The sequence below is a fragment of the Xiphias gladius genome, chromosome 2, assembly GCF_016859285.1.
Source record: "Xiphias gladius isolate SHS-SW01 ecotype Sanya breed wild chromosome 2, ASM1685928v1, whole genome shotgun sequence".
Taxonomy (NCBI): domain Eukaryota; kingdom Metazoa; phylum Chordata; class Actinopteri; order Istiophoriformes; family Xiphiidae; genus Xiphias; species Xiphias gladius.
Window position 1 is genome coordinate 22,502,316 of NC_053401.1, and position 16,647 is coordinate 22,518,962.

Below are 16,647 nucleotides of genomic sequence, written 5' to 3' on the forward strand. Positions count from 1 at the left end.
GGGACCGATTCTCCTGCTCTGTGGACCACTGGCTCTGAGGAGGTGAGGGACTGGGGCTTAGAAGCTGAAAAAGACACAGAGTTTAGATGACAGGAAGCCAGCAGACCTCCGGAGCTCCTTCTCTCCTGCTCTGCTGGATACCGACTGCACTCACCTGAAAGGAGAGCCAAGAGGAGGACACTTAGCACAACTGTCGTGGTGGAAACTTGGCTGAGTCTGCGACTACAAAGGCTGAAATGAAGAATATACTCTATACGCTGAGCAGGCTGAATGGGTGGGGACTGTGCATCATTGTGCGAATTTGCATTTTGACCAGTCTGAGATTTTGGAGAGACAGAGCTGAAAGGTAAAGAGACATAAAGACTAAAGCTTAGGAGAAGATCAGTGCTGGACTCAGAGAGACAGAGAGTTAAGAACCAGACTGAGACACCAACAATAAAGACGTTGATCAGTGTTTCAGCATTTCTCATTTTTCTATTGTGTTTGACCAGTTTTCACAGGTACAGGTGTTAGAATTTGATTTGAATATAAATCTCTAGTTAAGTCCAGGGTTTGAGTGTTAGTGAGTTAAGATCGATGAGATAAGCGGAGACAAGTATTTCCTCATAGTTACAGAGGCCAGATAAACTTGACACTGCTTCCCTCTAGTGTTTTTTTTTAAAGGAAACTGCTTTTCACTGCCATAATGTAACTGACTTTACATGCCAAATAATATATACTGTACATTATTATGGCTGAAATGTGTAAATGTTGTATTTCTGTCCTTGGATGTTTTGCGAGGAAGGGACCGTTTCAGTCAGACATTTTCTTATGTGCTATATGTCCTAAAATGTTATTTTTGTAAGTTAATGATGAATGTTTAATTTTTATTAAAAATAACATCAATTTAAGACAGAATAGAATTATATTTTGACTCATGATCTAGAAGCCCATTGAGGGTGAACACAGAATCTGCCTGTGTCCAGCCTTTGTAACCACTGGTTCAGATTCTGTCAGAGTCCGAGCATCAACACCTGTCAAGATGAAAAAGACAACTTCACATGATTTAAGATGGTAACATTATGTCAAACGGTGATTAACGCTGTGTCAAATGAAGTTCATTAAATATTTTTGACTGCCCAGCAGACAGTTAAAAGCAGCAGCCCTGTCCTGTAGTCCATCATGTTAAACTGTGTGTCCACTGTCCTCTGTCGTCCTCTCTGCGGTCAGTTAAGTAGAGGTGGAAGACATCTGGGTTTTGCATTGACTCCTCCTCAGCTGGATCTCAGTTAATGTTTCATCTATTAGCTCATACACATACACAAGACGTTCTTGCTGTGAGGTGAGAGTGCTTGACACTGAGCCAACATACCACCTTACTATCAGAATAAAGAGGTTTGTAAAGGCTGGGGCTGCTGTAAATTAAACAAAACCCAATGACCTCTTTTTTTCTTCCTTAACCTGCAGCGTACGGCCGTTACAGAAATGATGCGCATGAAACTCAATCTGTCCTCATTTGCCATCTCTCTGCTTCATCACATTAAAACTACCGCTTGTGTAGCACACACATATGGAGAAATGGCTTGGAGCTCTGCAACAGATACAGTATATTAGTGTATGTTTGTGTGTTTAACTGCACAATCTGAAATACTGTTAACACTGGGGAAATGTCTTGGAATGATCAGCCGTCCAGGAGGTTTCCCCCAGTGAATGCCAGTACACCATCCAGCACAGACACAACAACAAATGTCTGTAACAACAAACTGAATTGATGGACAGATGGATGGAATGGAAAATGAAGTTTGGGTTTAGTCTTTTTTTTTAAATAATCTTCATTCAGTATGTATGTGTGTATGATTTTTTTTCATGGAAAGAAAACATTTACTTCTGGAGTTAATCTCTGACACAGATATCTGAGTGGTAATATTATTGTTGTGTTGTGAGACGGTGTATGTGTTTGTGTGTGTCGATATCCGTGTGTGTTCATGTTCTTCCTTATTAAGTGCTGAATTTTTTTGGTTCTATTTTTCCTGTTTTGCAGCATATACATCTTGCATATAAGTACTGAAGGTTTTTGTACAGCTGCTGAACCAACTCCAGTCACTGTGAGTCTCGAGCACAATAATAAACAGCAGAATCTTCAGTCTTCAGACTGTTCATCTGCAGATACAGCTGCTGTCTGCTGTTGTCTCTGGAGATGGTAAACCGGCCTTGGACTGACTGAGAGTAGGCAGTGCTGCTACCACCGCTACTGATATAAGCAATCCACTCCAGTCCTTTTCCAGGAGCCTGTCTGATCCAGGCCATATAGTAGCTGCTGAATGTGAATCCAGAGGCTGTACAGGTCAGTTTGTGGGATTCTCCAGGCCTTTTAACCACTGGTTCAGATTCTGTCAGAGTCTGAGCATCAACACCTGTCAAGATGAAAAGGAAACATAATATGTTTTAAGATAGAAACTCAAATAGAAATTATTTAAGATCAGCATCAGTGAAACTCTTCACCTGCCCAGCAGACAGTTAATAGCAGCAGCCCGGTCCTATAGTCCATCATGTTAAACTGTGTGTCCACTGTCCTCTGTCGTCCTCTCTGCAGTCAGTTAAGTAGAGGTGGGAGACATCTGAGTTTTGCATTGACTCCTCCTCACAGGAATGAAAGAGTTGGAGAGGACTTGGCAATCATTTTTTTCTTACTGTTGACCAAGGACAGCTTATATTCAAGTAAATTAATTTGATTGATGAAATCTGAATTTAATTTTCTTTCTGAGCTTGTATTCTCTCCTGACGTCGAAGTTTCTGTAACATTAAATGTTTTTTTTGTTATTTTTTTTTCCCTTAAAATTAGACTTTTGTCTCAAAAAGTTCCCCCAAAATAGAATATATAGGCAAAAGTACAGCACACACAAGAAAAATCAACACGGAACAATTATTAAAGTAAAGGTTTTGCAGCATTTTGAAGCCAACTCTAAATTAATACATGTCAGAGTTTCCTAAATCAAAGTAGGAATTGTTTTTGCTCATGAAACAAACTCTTTGAAAAATAATAGCTGAAATTTAATTTTGTTAAGTAACACATTCTTGGTTGAAGTCTACAAAGGGAATTTTAAAGTGTACATAACTTACACTGAGTAAAAACATGTAAATGTGAAAGCCTGGAATAGATTATCAAAATTATCTCCATCATTCATCTGACTATTCAGTGAATCTAAGGTTTTTATTAGTGTGAATCCACTGAAAGCTCCTCACTGGATCCAGCTGCCGGCAGCTGTATCAGATCTACAGAGAACATGTTTGACGTTGAAGCTGAACTGATGTTATTTTCTGTCGTCTCACTGACATACACACATACTTCACTGCCTTACGAGGAAATTTCATTTGAATATTGTTGAATAATTACATTTTTTTTCTTTCAAGAAAGTAAAGGAACAACAAAATCATGTGAACATTATGAAGACTTGTGTTTCCTGTTGATGGTTGGAGATTTGCACTTTTTCATAATAGATGTAAATCCAAAAAAAAAGGAGAGAAAAAAAGGCTTTAACTGCCCTCTAAAGGTTTAAAGTAGAACTCCAATATATGGTCTAAATAGACAGATACTTAAAAACAGATTGAGACAGCAACAATGATGATGATGAAGATGTTTAGTTTTTCCTTTTTTCATTGTGTTTGACCACTTTCTCACATGTGTATAGTGAATAAACATGACAAAAAAGACAAAAAAGAAAAGAGTCACTCGCTATACTTTAGCAGATGTCTGAAGACAGAACTCTAAATCTGTGAATAGGCAAATATTCACCATCTAAGCAGCAGCCCTGTTCAATTGTCCGTCATGTTAAACTGTGTGTCCACTGATCTCTGTCATCCTGTGTCACAAGGAAGATTACTGAGTTTCCACAGAGATCTGGCAGATCATGGTCACATGAATGTGAGTCAATGTGGAGCTAAATAAAGGAACCTGTTATCATTATTAGTATTGATATTATAATATAAAGAATAAAAACACTTAAATGTTTTAAGAAAATCTTTGGTCCAGTTTGGAGTCTGGAATTAACTTTGTAGGATTTATTTTCCAAAAACTGCTATTGTGTAATTAACATCTGGAGGTTTTTCCAATGTCCCTTTTAATTGTCTTTCAATGAGGCTTAAAACCTGCCTGATATTTATATTTAAATAGTTTATTGAGAGTCGTTTCATGACTCACTCAAATTCCTGCAATTAAAAAAAAATCTCAACCAGTTCAAATAATTGTTGGAATTTCTGTTTTCAGCACAGGATGTTTTTTATGTGCCTAACCTTATTTTTGGAGATCAGTTTGAAATGAAAACATTACGTAAATTTAAGTCTATTGATAGAAATAATTGTTATTAATATGCTTAGAATTAAAATAATATGATGTAATAGCTGGGATTCTTGCAGTGATACTAAAACATATTGTCTGAAATTAGCATTGCAGTAAATGTAATACAGAGAAAATTTGAATGTTCCTAGTTGTGGTGGTAAATAGAGGAAGTAGTTTTCTTATCTCTCCTGTTACTGTCTCTCACTGTGTCTCTCTGGCACATTAATACACTGCTGTGTCCTCGGTTTTCAAACTGTTGATCTGCATATAGACTTTACTGCTGGAGTCGTCTCTGGAGATGGAGAATCTACCCTGGACTGATGGGGAGTAATACATAGGAGAACTATAAGTGTCTATATAAGCAGTCCACTCCAGTCCATTACCAGGAGCCTGTCTGATCCAGTTCCACTCAGAGCTTCCAAACTTAAACCCAGATGTTGTGCAGGTGAGTCTGAGGGATTCTCCAGGTCTTTTAACTGCTGGGTCAGACTATGTTATGGTCTGACCTTCAGTACCAATTGAAACTACACAACCACCACCAGGAGTGTCAGCTTTCTGTCAGCCATGTTGACAGTGTGTTTATTACGTCTTCAAATCCATGAATCCTCCTTAAATATGATGTAAACTGGATCCCTGATAGGATTTGTTTACAGTGAGCTCCACCTACATCACATTCTGCTTTTAGAGTCAAATGCAAGAGAGTGAAACAGCATAACAGAAAATAAAGCACCATTTTAACACTTAACAAATACTGATTTAAGACGTGTAAATGCATTGATTTATCTGAATAAATAGAAAAATTATATATTTGTTATATTTTTACATGTTTGCTTTGAAGGATCCTGCAGATTTTTTTTTCTATAATTGGACTCCCTCAACTGATTTGCATAAAGTCTTCACTGCTGTTGACTTTTTAATTATTGTTAAAATTTAAAATAGTTGAATTCAGATATTCTGTTACAATTGATTGTACTTGTAATAATCACATTTTAAAAGATTTTTTAAATCGTGTGTGTTTATTTCTTCGTGTTACGTAAAACAGCAGTTAACTGAAAGCAAGTTAATCTAACTGAATGCTGCTTGATGTGCTGCAGCTGGTTGAAGGCCTGGATTTCTTTAAACTTCTGAAGGTTTCAGTTCTCGAACTGTGTTTAAGACTGCAGACATACAGAGAAACTCTGAGCCTTGGGAGGAAATTAACTACCTAGGAACTGAAACTTATGTGACGATATGCAAAATAATAATTGTTGTAATTTAAGAAAAAAATGTCTGCGGACTTATCTATTAATGATGTGTAAGAAAGTGCTCTTTTTTTAAAATCAAATTTGAGAAGAAGAAGAAAAAAGTAAAAACATTACAGTTAAGGACAGTTAAGTCAGAGTACGTCAGAAACAACAGGTTGAACCTCCATTTATTCTGTAAACTCCAGTCTTTGCACTATCATGTTTATTCTGTCATTTTAACAGCACTCCAATCTCCTGAAAAATAAGACAAATAAAAAGACTTGTTAATCTCATGTGAGACAAACAGCAAAATCATTTAACTACACAAACTGTTTATTGCTCAGCTACTGTCTCAGTCGAGGAGTCGTTTTAATGAAGCTCTGTTAAGCAAGATGCCTTTCTAATAATATGATTTCTACATTTGTATCTCTGTTTAAAAATATTTTTCTATTAATATTTCTATCATTGGTTCCCAAAGTGTTTGGTGTAACTTTATTCTATCATTTTCTTGAATTACTTGAACAATGGACATAGTAATCATGTGAGATAACTAATGGTAAAGATGAGGACAGTAGGTTTTTGTACAGCTGCTGAACCAACTCCAGTCACTGTGAGTCTCGAGCACAATAATAAACAGCAGAATCTTCAGTCTTCAGACTGTTCATCTGCAGATACAGCTGCTGTCTGCTGTTGTCTCTGGAGATGGTAAACCGGCCTTGGACTGACTGAGAGTAGTAAGTGCTGCTACCAGCATAAACAGTAGCAATCCACTCCAGTCCTTTTCCAGGAGCCTGTCTGATCCAGGCCATATAGTAGCTGCTGAATGTGAATCCAGAGGCTGTACAGGTCAGTTTGTGGGATTCTCCAGGCCTTTTAACCACTGGTACAGATTCTGTCAGAGTCTGAGCATCAACACCTGTCAAGATTAAAAAGAAACATCATATGTTTTAAGATAGAAACTCAAATAGAAATTATTTAAGATCAGCATCAGTGAAACTCTTCACCTGCCCAGCAGACAGTTAAAAGCAGCAGCCCTGTCCTATAGTCCATCATGTTAAACTGTGTGTCCACTGTCCTCTGTCGTCCTCTCTGCAGTCAGTTAAGTAGAGGTGGGAGACATCTGAGTTTTGCATTGGCTCCTCCTCACAGGGAGGAAATGACAGGATATAATCAGTTGTTGCTTGGTGAAACTGGGGATGCAATGATTAGTCTACACAGGCCAGTTCATTTCAAGTTAATTTGTGACTATATTGTTTTGAATGAGGCACATTAAAATGTGTGAGATTTTTCTCCCAACACACATACTGTCCCAGGACTGTCAACCGCTTCTCAGAGGCCTTGTCTAACTCCAGGCCTCTCTCCAGGCATACTTCTACAGTACCAACTCATATTTTGATACATGCCACATTAAAAAGAAGAAGATTTTGACACGTTAATATAACTCTCAGTAACAGAAAATGTCAGAGGACTGCAATATACATACTGAAAAATGATCATACAAAGAGAAACATGGGTTATGGAGTAAAACTTGCTGGCAAAGGGCAACAAAGGCAGCTGTGACTGAGCAAAGGTGGCAAAGAACAATATCACCTGAATAAATGAAATAAGAGAAACCACTGCCTTCACTGTGATCTGGTCATTTTTGCATTAAGCGTTTATGGATATATTGTCATACATCATTGTTAAAGTTTTATTTTTATTGACGTATTTCTTTAGGAAATGAACAAACAATGAATCTATTCAACCAAAAACACTGAAACCGCAGCCTTATTAATGGCTGACATCATAACTGTTCAAGACTCCTGACAAGAACAAGAATTAAATAATTCTGAATCTTGTCATTATCTGTGTTTCCCTTGATTATGTCAGATGCTTTGTTGCAGAAGTGATTGCGAACTCAAATAATAACTCAAATCAATAAAAAAGGAATAACCTGTTGTTGTGGTGAAGTCTGAACGCTACAAAATGCTTTTGTGGCATTTATTTTAAATGATATGATTCACAATGAGTGTGGAGTTAGAATATCGGAGGCTCTATGTCAGTCAGGCTGCAGACAAGTAAACAGGCTTTTATCAGGCACCTTAACAGGGAATTCACAAATCTCAGGGAAAAAAAAAAAGGCAAGACAACTCAACAAATGCAAAAAGAGTGTCAGGAAACTCTGAATTAACTAAGGTGAATAATCAGGACAAGGCGTGACCGATTTGTGTGTGTGTGTGTGTGTGTGTGTGTATGTGTGTGTGTGTGTGTGTGTGTGTGCATAAAAAGGCAGAGTACAATCTACTACATGATTTCTAAGATTGTTTAAATTCAGTGTAAGTGTTGGGAATGAAAGAGGCATCTTAGCCTATGGGCATATTCAAAGGTATTTAAAGATCTGCTCCCGTAAGATGATTAAATGTTTCAGGATAAACTGTCCAAAAAAGAGCAAGTCCTTCTACTTTACAGGACAGAGGGACCGATTCTCCTGCTCTGTGGACCACTGGCTCTGAGGAGGTGAGGGACTGGGGCTTAGAAGCTGAAAAAAGACACAGAGTTTAGATGACAGGAAGCCAGCAGACCTCCGGAGCTCCTTCTCTCCTGCTCTGCTGGATACCGACTGCACTCACCTGAAAGGAGAGCCAAGAGGAGGACACTTAGCACAACTGTCGTGGTGGAAACTTGGCTGAGTCTGCGACTACAAAGGCTGAAATGAAGAATATACTCTATATGCTGAGCAGGCTGAATGGGTGGGGACTGTGCATCATTGTGCAAATTTGCATTTTGACCAGTCTGAGATTTTGGAGAGACAGAGCTGAAAGGTAAAGAGACATAAAGACTAAAGCTTAGGAGAAGATCAGTGCTGGACTCTGAGAGAGAGAGAGAGTGAAGAACCAGACTGAGACACCAACAATAAAGACGTTGATCAGTGTTTCAGCATTTCTCATTTTTCCATTGTGTTTGACCAGTTTTTCACAGGTACAGTTGTTAGAATTTGATTTGAATATAAATCTCTAGTTCAGTCCAGGGTTTGAATGTTAGTGAGTTAAGATCGATGAGATAAGCAGAGACAAGTGTTTCCTCATAGTTACAGCGCCAGATAAACTTGACACTGCTTCCCTCTAGTGTTTTTTTTAAAAGGAAACTGCTTTTCACTGCCATAATGTAACTGACTTTACATGCCAAATAATATATACTGTACATTATTGTGGCTGAAATGTGTAAATGTTGTATTTCTGTCCTTGGATGTTTTGCGAGGAAGGGACCGTTTCAGTCAGACATTTTCTTATATGCTATATGTGCCTATTGGTTATTTTTGTAAGTTAATGATGAATGTTTGATTTTTTTCGGGATTTTATTAAAAATAACATCAATTTAAGACAGAATAGAATTATATTTTGACTCATGATCTATAAGCCCCTTGAGGGTGAACACAGTATCTGCCTGTGTCCAGGCTTTGTAACCACTGGTTCAGATTCTGTCAGAGTCTGAGCATCAACACCTGTCAAGATGAATAAGACAACTTCACATGATTTAAGATGGTAACATTATGTCAAACAGTGATTAACGCTGTGTCAAATGAAGTTCATTAAATATTTTCACCTGCCCAGCAGACAGTTAAAAGCAGCAGCCCTGTCCTATAGTCCATCATGTTAAACTGCGTGTCCACTGTCCTCTGTCGTCCTCTCTGCAGTCAGTTAAGTAGAATGTGGAAGACATCTGGGTTTTGCATTGACTCCTCCTCACAGGGAGGAAACAGCTGGATCTCAGTCAATGTTTAATTTATTAGCTCATACACAAACACAAGACATTCTTACTGTGAGGTGAGAGTGCTTGACACTGAGCCAACATACCACCTTACTATCAGAATAAAGAGGTTTGTAAAGGCTGGGGCTGCTGTAAATTAAAAAAAAAACCCAATGACCTCTTTTTTCTTCCTTAAACTGCAGCGTACGGCCGTTACAGAAATGATGCGCATGAAACTCAATCTGTCCTCATTTGCCATCTCTCTGCTTCATCACATTAAAACTACCGCTTGTGTAGCACACACATATGGAGAAATGGCTTGGAGCTCTGCAACAGATACAGTGTATTAGTGTATGTTTGTGTGTTTAGCTGCACAATCTGAAATACTGTTAACACCGGGGAAATGTCTTGGAATGATCAGCCGTCCAGGAGGTTTCCCCCAGTGAATGCCAGTACACCATCCAGCACAGACACAACAACAAATGTCTGTAACAACAAACTGAATTGATGGACAGATGGATGGAATGGAAAATGAAGTTTGGGTTTAGTCTTTTTTTTTTAATAATCTTCATTCAGTATGTATGTTTGTATGATTTTTTTCATGGAAAGAAAATATTTACTTCTGGAGTTAAGCTCTAACACACATATCTGAGTGGTAATATTATTGTTGTGTTGTGAGACGGTGTATGTGTTTGTGTGTGTCGATATGTGTGTGTTCATGTTTTTCCTTATTAAGTGCTGAACTTTTTTGGTTCTATTTTTCCTGTTTTGCAGCATATACGTCTTGCATATAAGTACTGAAGGTTTTTGTACAGCTGCTGAACCAACTCCAGTCACTGTGAGTCTCGAGCACAATAATAAACAGCAGAATCTTCAGTCTTCAGACTGTTCATCTGCAGATACAGCTGCTGTCTGCTGTTGTCTCTGGAGATGGTAAACCGGCCTTGGACTGACTGAGAGTAGGCAGTGCTGCTATCAGTATAAACAGTAGCAATCCACTCCAGTCCTTTTCCAGGAGCCTGTCTGATCCAGGCCATCCAGAAGCTGCTGAATGTGAATCCAGAGGCTGTACAGGTCAGTTTGTGGGATTCTCCAGGCCTTTTAACCACTGGTTCAGATTCTGTCAGAGTCTGAGCATCAACACCTGTCAAGATTAAAAGGAAACATAATATGTTTTAAGATAGAAACTCAAATATTAATTATTTAAGATCAGCATCAGTGAAACTCTTCACCTGCCCAGCAGACAGTTAAAAGCAGAAGCCCTGTCCTGTAGTCCATCTTGTTAAACTGTGTGTCCACTGTCCTCTGTCTCCCTCTCTGCAGTCAGTTAAGTAGAGGTGGAAGACATCCGAGTTTTGCATTGACTCCTCCTCACAGGGAGGAGAGAACTACATTGGACTTGGCTTGCAGTGTAACTTTTGGTGAAACTGGGAAATGAACGTTCAGAAGTCATTCCTCAAAGTCTGACATTTTTTAATTTCATTTGTGTAAAATTATTTATGTGCATTAAAAAACACTTTTCCCACGTTTCCTTTAATAACACTTCAACATCCTAGTTTATGTTCAGATATCTGACAAAGATCATGTCATTATCCTGAACATTTAAAATATAATTCACCTTGCCATCATGGTTTCTCATTACTCCCTATGAGCATATTTGGCAGCAGATGAGCTAAATAATCACCAGGATCTATGAACATTTTTTAAAAATTGCACTTTTCTTTTCCATCTCAACCATAAAATGTACCAATGATTTGAATCCATTTGGGGTTGTGGACATTTTATCTTTCTAATTATTTTCTGATCTAGCCAAGCTTGAAATCTAATCAAAAAGTTTCCAGCTTGTTCCATGTTTCACACTTAATTAATGTAATTTATGCTTTGCACTTGTGAATGTGAGATGGTCAGTTTAGTGTTACATAAAGCTTTGGCATTACAGAGAACTCTGTCTATTACTGTGAGTGATTTAACATCATGAAGAGAATAGATGTGTTTACGATATGTAGAAATCTGATCGAAGTGATTTTACAGGTGGTGAGAAAGCTCGGATGCCACTGAGATCACATTGTTACTTGTTGTCTGTGGAGGGTTTTGTGCAGCTGCTCCACTGTCTCCAGTCACTTTGTCCAGCACGGAAGTAAAGACCAGAATCTTCTGCTGTCAGATCCTTGACCTGGAGGTACTGAGTGCTGCTGGACTCATCCTCAGTCATGATGGAAGGACTTTGAAAGGAGCTGCCATAGATAGCAGAGTTTGAACCTGTGTTCATTTTCCCAATCCACTCCAGAGCTTTCCCTGGCCTCTTTCTTCTCCAGTGCATATTGTAGCTTGTCATGTCAAAGCCAGATATGATACATGACATCTTCACTGTCTCTCCAGGTCTTCTCACCTCAGAGGGAGACTGGTCCAGTTTGATCTCATCCAAACTCCTGTAAGTACAAGAAATGATGAACATTATCCAACAAACTAGTAAATCACAGGTTGGACATTTAGAAAAGAGTTAAGCAGAATTGATTTTCTCACTCTGAATAGTAACTACAAGTAACAAACTACAGGGCAACTGTAATTTCCATTCTGTGATAAACGCCATAGTTCAATGCTCTTTGACTGGTTTTTCAAAAATGTATTAACCTGTCCCTGTGTTCTGCTAGTTGTTGATGTGTTTATAGAGAGGGAAGAGTTTGCATAGACCTCCCTCCACCGGTTTAAAGAGGAAACAAGTTACAAAGACATTTTCATAAATTGAGTATAGATTAAACAGAGGAACACGTAAAACATTTCCAAAACAAGTGCTGGCTACTGATTTCTGGACTGATGAAGTAGGGGAACAAAATGTTTATTTTCAACACTGAAAATCTCAAACTCAAAAACTGAACAAACACAAAAACTTCTCTCTACCATTCAGCGAATTCCATAAACGTTCATTATTATGAGATCCGCAAAGAGTACTGTTTTTTAATTAATGTTTCCATTTAAAACATGTTGGTTACAATGTAGATTAATATTAGCATAGTAATAATAATTGTTTTAATAGTCAAGTATCTTCATTAAGGTCACGAGACCATGCTAAACATCTATTTACAGTATTTACGCATGAGTGTTGAGGAATCATGTCAAATACATAGTCACATGCTTACTTTAACTAAGTGAGACTACTGACACTGGGTTAAACTTATTGACAATAATTAAAGTGCAGTTTATTTTGGTATCAGGTTATTTGATGTCAATGCTCAGTCACCACCTGTAAACATATTCGGCAGCAGAGCACAGGAACAGATCCTATGCCTCAGACTGCTAATTTGTTTTTGTTTTTTGTTTTTTAACCTGCTTTACATTAAACTACAGAAACTATAGACAACAGACTATAGACAGATATTAGATATTAAATTCCTGGCAAATAATTTCTGGACTGATGTAGAATGAAAAAAAAAGCTTATGTTTTCCAATGATAATCTTAAATAATGGTGCAGCAGTTTAGGGATTTAATTTTCACATTGGTAAGATTACAGAAAGGAAGTTTGCATCCGATATCTGTATTTGTCCATACTTTTGAGGAGACAAAGCTACTGTTTAAGTTAGCTTTGTCAGATGTTATTCACCCCCCCACTGCATGGCAACAGGAAACGTGTGTTACCCATCTTCTCTAGATATCACAATACACACATACACAAACACACACACACAAAATAAATAAATAAAGAAAAATGAAATTGATTAAAAATTTAAATACTTCACTACTCCTCTGTCTATTAGGAGCAAACATTTCCTCTATTATTCCCTAAATTTATGAACATTCATATGAATATTTATCAACTCAGTAGACTGGTAGTGTCTTTATTAAACGTAATATTAAGAACGTGTGTATGTGTGTGGTTCAGTCACATGAGTCTCTGGGTATTTGACAAGGTCTGTTGGTGGTTTATATCACAGTGGAACCAACTTCTATACCACTGTGCACGTACACAGTAATAAACAGCTGTGTCCTCAAGCTGCAGATTCTGTCCTGTTAATGTCACAGAACTGGTAGAAGTGTATGTGTGGTAAAGGAACTTGTTCTTCAGAGCATCGTTTTGATAAAAGTCACCTCCTCCCCAACGATGAAAAATCCAGTCCATTGGTTTTCCTTCACGATGTCTGATCCAACCTGTTGCATAGCTGTTATCAGTCAAAGAATAACCAGAGACCTGACAGGTGATGGTCAAAGTCTGTCCAGGCTGCACGACCTTTGAGTCTGGCTGGATGAGATCAATACTGTTCACACCTGTGGAAACAGAAATCAACATTATCTCCATCATTCATCTGACTATTCAGTGTTTTCTAATGTGTTTATTAGTGTGAATCCACTGAAAGCTCCTCACAGGATCCAGCTGCCAGCAAAAGTATCAGAGCTACAGAGAACATGGTTGATGTTGAAGCTGAACTGATGTGAGCTCTTCTGTCCTCTCACTGACACACAGACACAAACTTCACTTCCTTATGAGGAACCTTCATTTAAATATTGTTGAATATTTACATTTCTCTTCATTCAAGAAGGTAAAGGATTATGAAGATGTTTTTCTCCTTTTTAAGTGTGTTTGACCACTTTCTCGCATGACAAAAAAGACAAAAAAGAAAAGAGTCACTCGCTATACTTTAGCAGATGTCTGAAGACAGAACTCTAAATCTGTGAATAGGCAAATATTCACCATCTAAGCAGCAGCCCTGTTCAATTGTCCGTCATGTTAAACTGTGTGTCCACTGATCTCTGTCATCCTGTGTCACAAGGAAGATTACTGAGTTTCCACAGAGACCTGGCAGATCATGGTCACATGAATGTGAGTCAATTATTTTGGAGATCAGTTTGAAATGAAAACATTAGTTAAATTTAAGTCTATTGATTGAAATAATTGTTATTAATATGCTTAGAATTAATATAATATGATGTAATAGCTGGGATTCTTGCAGTGATACTAAAACATTATGTCTGAAATTAGCATTGCAGTAAATGTAATATGGAGAAAACTGAATGTTCCTTGTTGTGGTGGTAAATAGAGGAAGTAGTTTTCTTATCTCTCCTGTTACTGTCTCTCACTGTGTCTCTCTGGCACATTAATACACTGCTGTGTCCTCGGTTTTCAGACTGTTCATCTGTAGATAGACTTTACTGCTGGAGTCGTCTCTGGAGATGGTGAATCTACCCTGGACTGACGGTAGGTAATACATAGGACAACTATAAGTGTCTATATAAGCAGTCCACTCCAGTCCATTACCAGGAGCCTGTCTGATCCAGTTCCACTCAGAGCTTCCAAACTTAAACCCAGATGTTGTGCAGGTGAGTCTGTGGGATTCTCCAGGTCTTATAACTGCTGGGTCAGACTATGTTATGGTCTGACCTTCAGTACCAATTGAAACTACACAACCACCACCATCACATTCTGCTTTTAGAGTCAAATTCAAGAGAGTGAAACAGCATAACAGAAAATAAAGCACCATTTTAACAAATAACAAATACTGATTTAAGACGTGTAAATGCATTGATTTATCTGAATGAATTAAAAAAAAACTATAATTTTTTTATTTGTTATATTTTTACATGTTTGCTTTGAAGGATCCTGCAGATTTTTTTTTCTATAATTGGACTCCCTCAACTGATTTGCATAAAGTCTTCACTGCTGTTGACTTTTTAAATATTGTTAAAATTTAAAATAGTTGAATTCAGATATTCTGTTACAATTGATTGTACTTGTAATAATCACATTTTAAAAGAATTTCTTACATTTTGTGTGTTTCTTGCTTCGTTACTTAAAACAGCAGTTAACTGAAAGCAAGTTAATCTAACTGAACGCTGCTTGATGTGCTGCAGCTGGTTGAAGGCCTGGATTTCTTTAAACTTCTGAAGGTTTCAGTTCTCAAATTGTGTTTGAGACTGCAGACATACAGAGAAACTCTGAGCCTTGGGAGGAAATTAACTACCTAGCAACTGAAACTTATGTGACGATATGCCAAATAATAATTGTTGTATTTAAGATAAAAATGTCTGCTGACTTATCTATTAATGATGTGTAAGAAACTGCTCTTTTATTTAAATCAAATTTGAGAAGAAGAAGAAAAAAGAAAAAACGTTACAAAGTATGGACAGTTAAGTGAGAGTACGTCAGAAACAACAGGTTGAACCTCCATTTATTCTGTAAACTCCAGTCTTTGCACTGTTACGTTTATTCTGTCATTTTAACAGCACTCCAATCTCCTGAAAAATAAGACAAATAAGAAGACTTGTTAATCTCATGTGAGACAATCAGCAAAATCTTTTAACTACACAAACTGTTTATTGCTCGGCTACTGTCTCAGTCGAGGAGTCGTTTTAATGAAGCTCTGTTAAGCAAGATGCCTTTCTAATAATATGATTTCTACATTTGTATCTCTGTTTAAAAATATTTTTCTATTAATATTTCTATCATTGGTTCCCAAAGTGTTTGGTGTAACTTTATTCTATCATTTTCTTGAGCTACTTGAACTATGGACATTAATCATGTGAGATAATTGTGGTAAAGATGAGGACAGTAGGTTTTTGTACAGCTGCTGAACCAACTCCAGTCACTGTGAGTCTCGAGCACAATAATAAACAGCAGAATCTTCAGTCTTCAGACTGTTCATCTGCAGATACAGCTGCTGTCTGCTGTCATCTCTGGAGATGGTAAACCGGCCTTGGACTGACTGAGAGTAGTCAGTGCTGCTACCACTGCCACTGATAGCAGCAATCCACTCCAGTCCTTTTCCAGGAGCCTGTCTGACCCAGGCCATAGCGTAGCTACTGAATGTGAATCCAGAGGCTGTACAGGTCAGTTTGTGGGATTCTCCAGGCCTTTTAACCACTGGTTCAGATTCTGTCAGAGTCTGAGCATCGACACCTGTCAAGATTAAAAGGAAACATCATATGTTTTAAGATAGAAACTCAAATAGAAATTATTTAAGATCAGCATCAGTGAAACTCTTCACCTGCCCAGCAGACAGTTAAAAGCAGAAGCCCTGTCCTATAGTCCATCTTGTTAAACTATTATTGTCCACTGTCCTCTGTCTCCCTCTCTGCCGTCAGATAAGTAGAGGTGGAAGACATCTGAGTTTGCATTGACCTCCCTCACAGGGAGGAGAGAGTTGGAGAGGACTTGGCAATCATTTTTTTTCTTACTGTTGAACAAGGACAGTTATAACCCAAGTTTATATTCAAGTAAATTAATTTGATGGATGAAATCTGAATTTAATTTTCTTTCTGAGCTTGTATTCTCTCCTGACGTCGAGGATTTTTTTAACATTAAATGTTTTTTGTTATTTTTTTTTCCCTTAAAATTAGACTTTGTCTCAAAAGTTCCCCCAAAATAGAATATATAGGCAAAAAGTACAGCACAC

At 37.7% G+C, this 16,647-nt stretch overlaps 5 gene segments (V, D, J or C); all 5 read right to left on the bottom strand.

Annotated features, from left to right (window-relative positions):
* Positions 1–82: 82 nt before the first annotated feature.
* LOC120804114 lies at positions 83–2,584 on the bottom strand. The segment is given in 3 exon segments: positions 83–154; positions 2,092–2,393; positions 2,482–2,584. Coding segments are annotated over 3 exon segments (423 nt in total).
* A 3,305-nt stretch (positions 2,585–5,889) lies between these two features.
* Positions 5,890–6,591, bottom strand: LOC120801987. The segment is given in 2 exon segments: positions 5,890–6,454; positions 6,543–6,591. Coding segments are annotated over 2 exon segments (360 nt in total).
* Positions 6,592–8,075: 1,484 nt separating this feature from the next.
* LOC120804122 lies at positions 8,076–10,551 on the bottom strand. The segment is given in 3 exon segments: positions 8,076–8,147; positions 10,113–10,408; positions 10,497–10,551. Coding segments are annotated over 3 exon segments (414 nt in total).
* Positions 10,552–11,332: 781 nt separating this feature from the next.
* On the bottom strand, positions 11,333–11,719 carry LOC120804131. The segment is given in 1 exon segment: positions 11,333–11,719. A coding segment is annotated over 1 exon segment (387 nt).
* Positions 11,720–15,607: 3,888 nt separating this feature from the next.
* On the bottom strand, positions 15,608–16,288 carry LOC120800980. The segment is given in 2 exon segments: positions 15,608–16,151; positions 16,240–16,288. Coding segments are annotated over 2 exon segments (360 nt in total).
* Between the last annotated feature and the right edge of the window lie 359 nt (positions 16,289–16,647).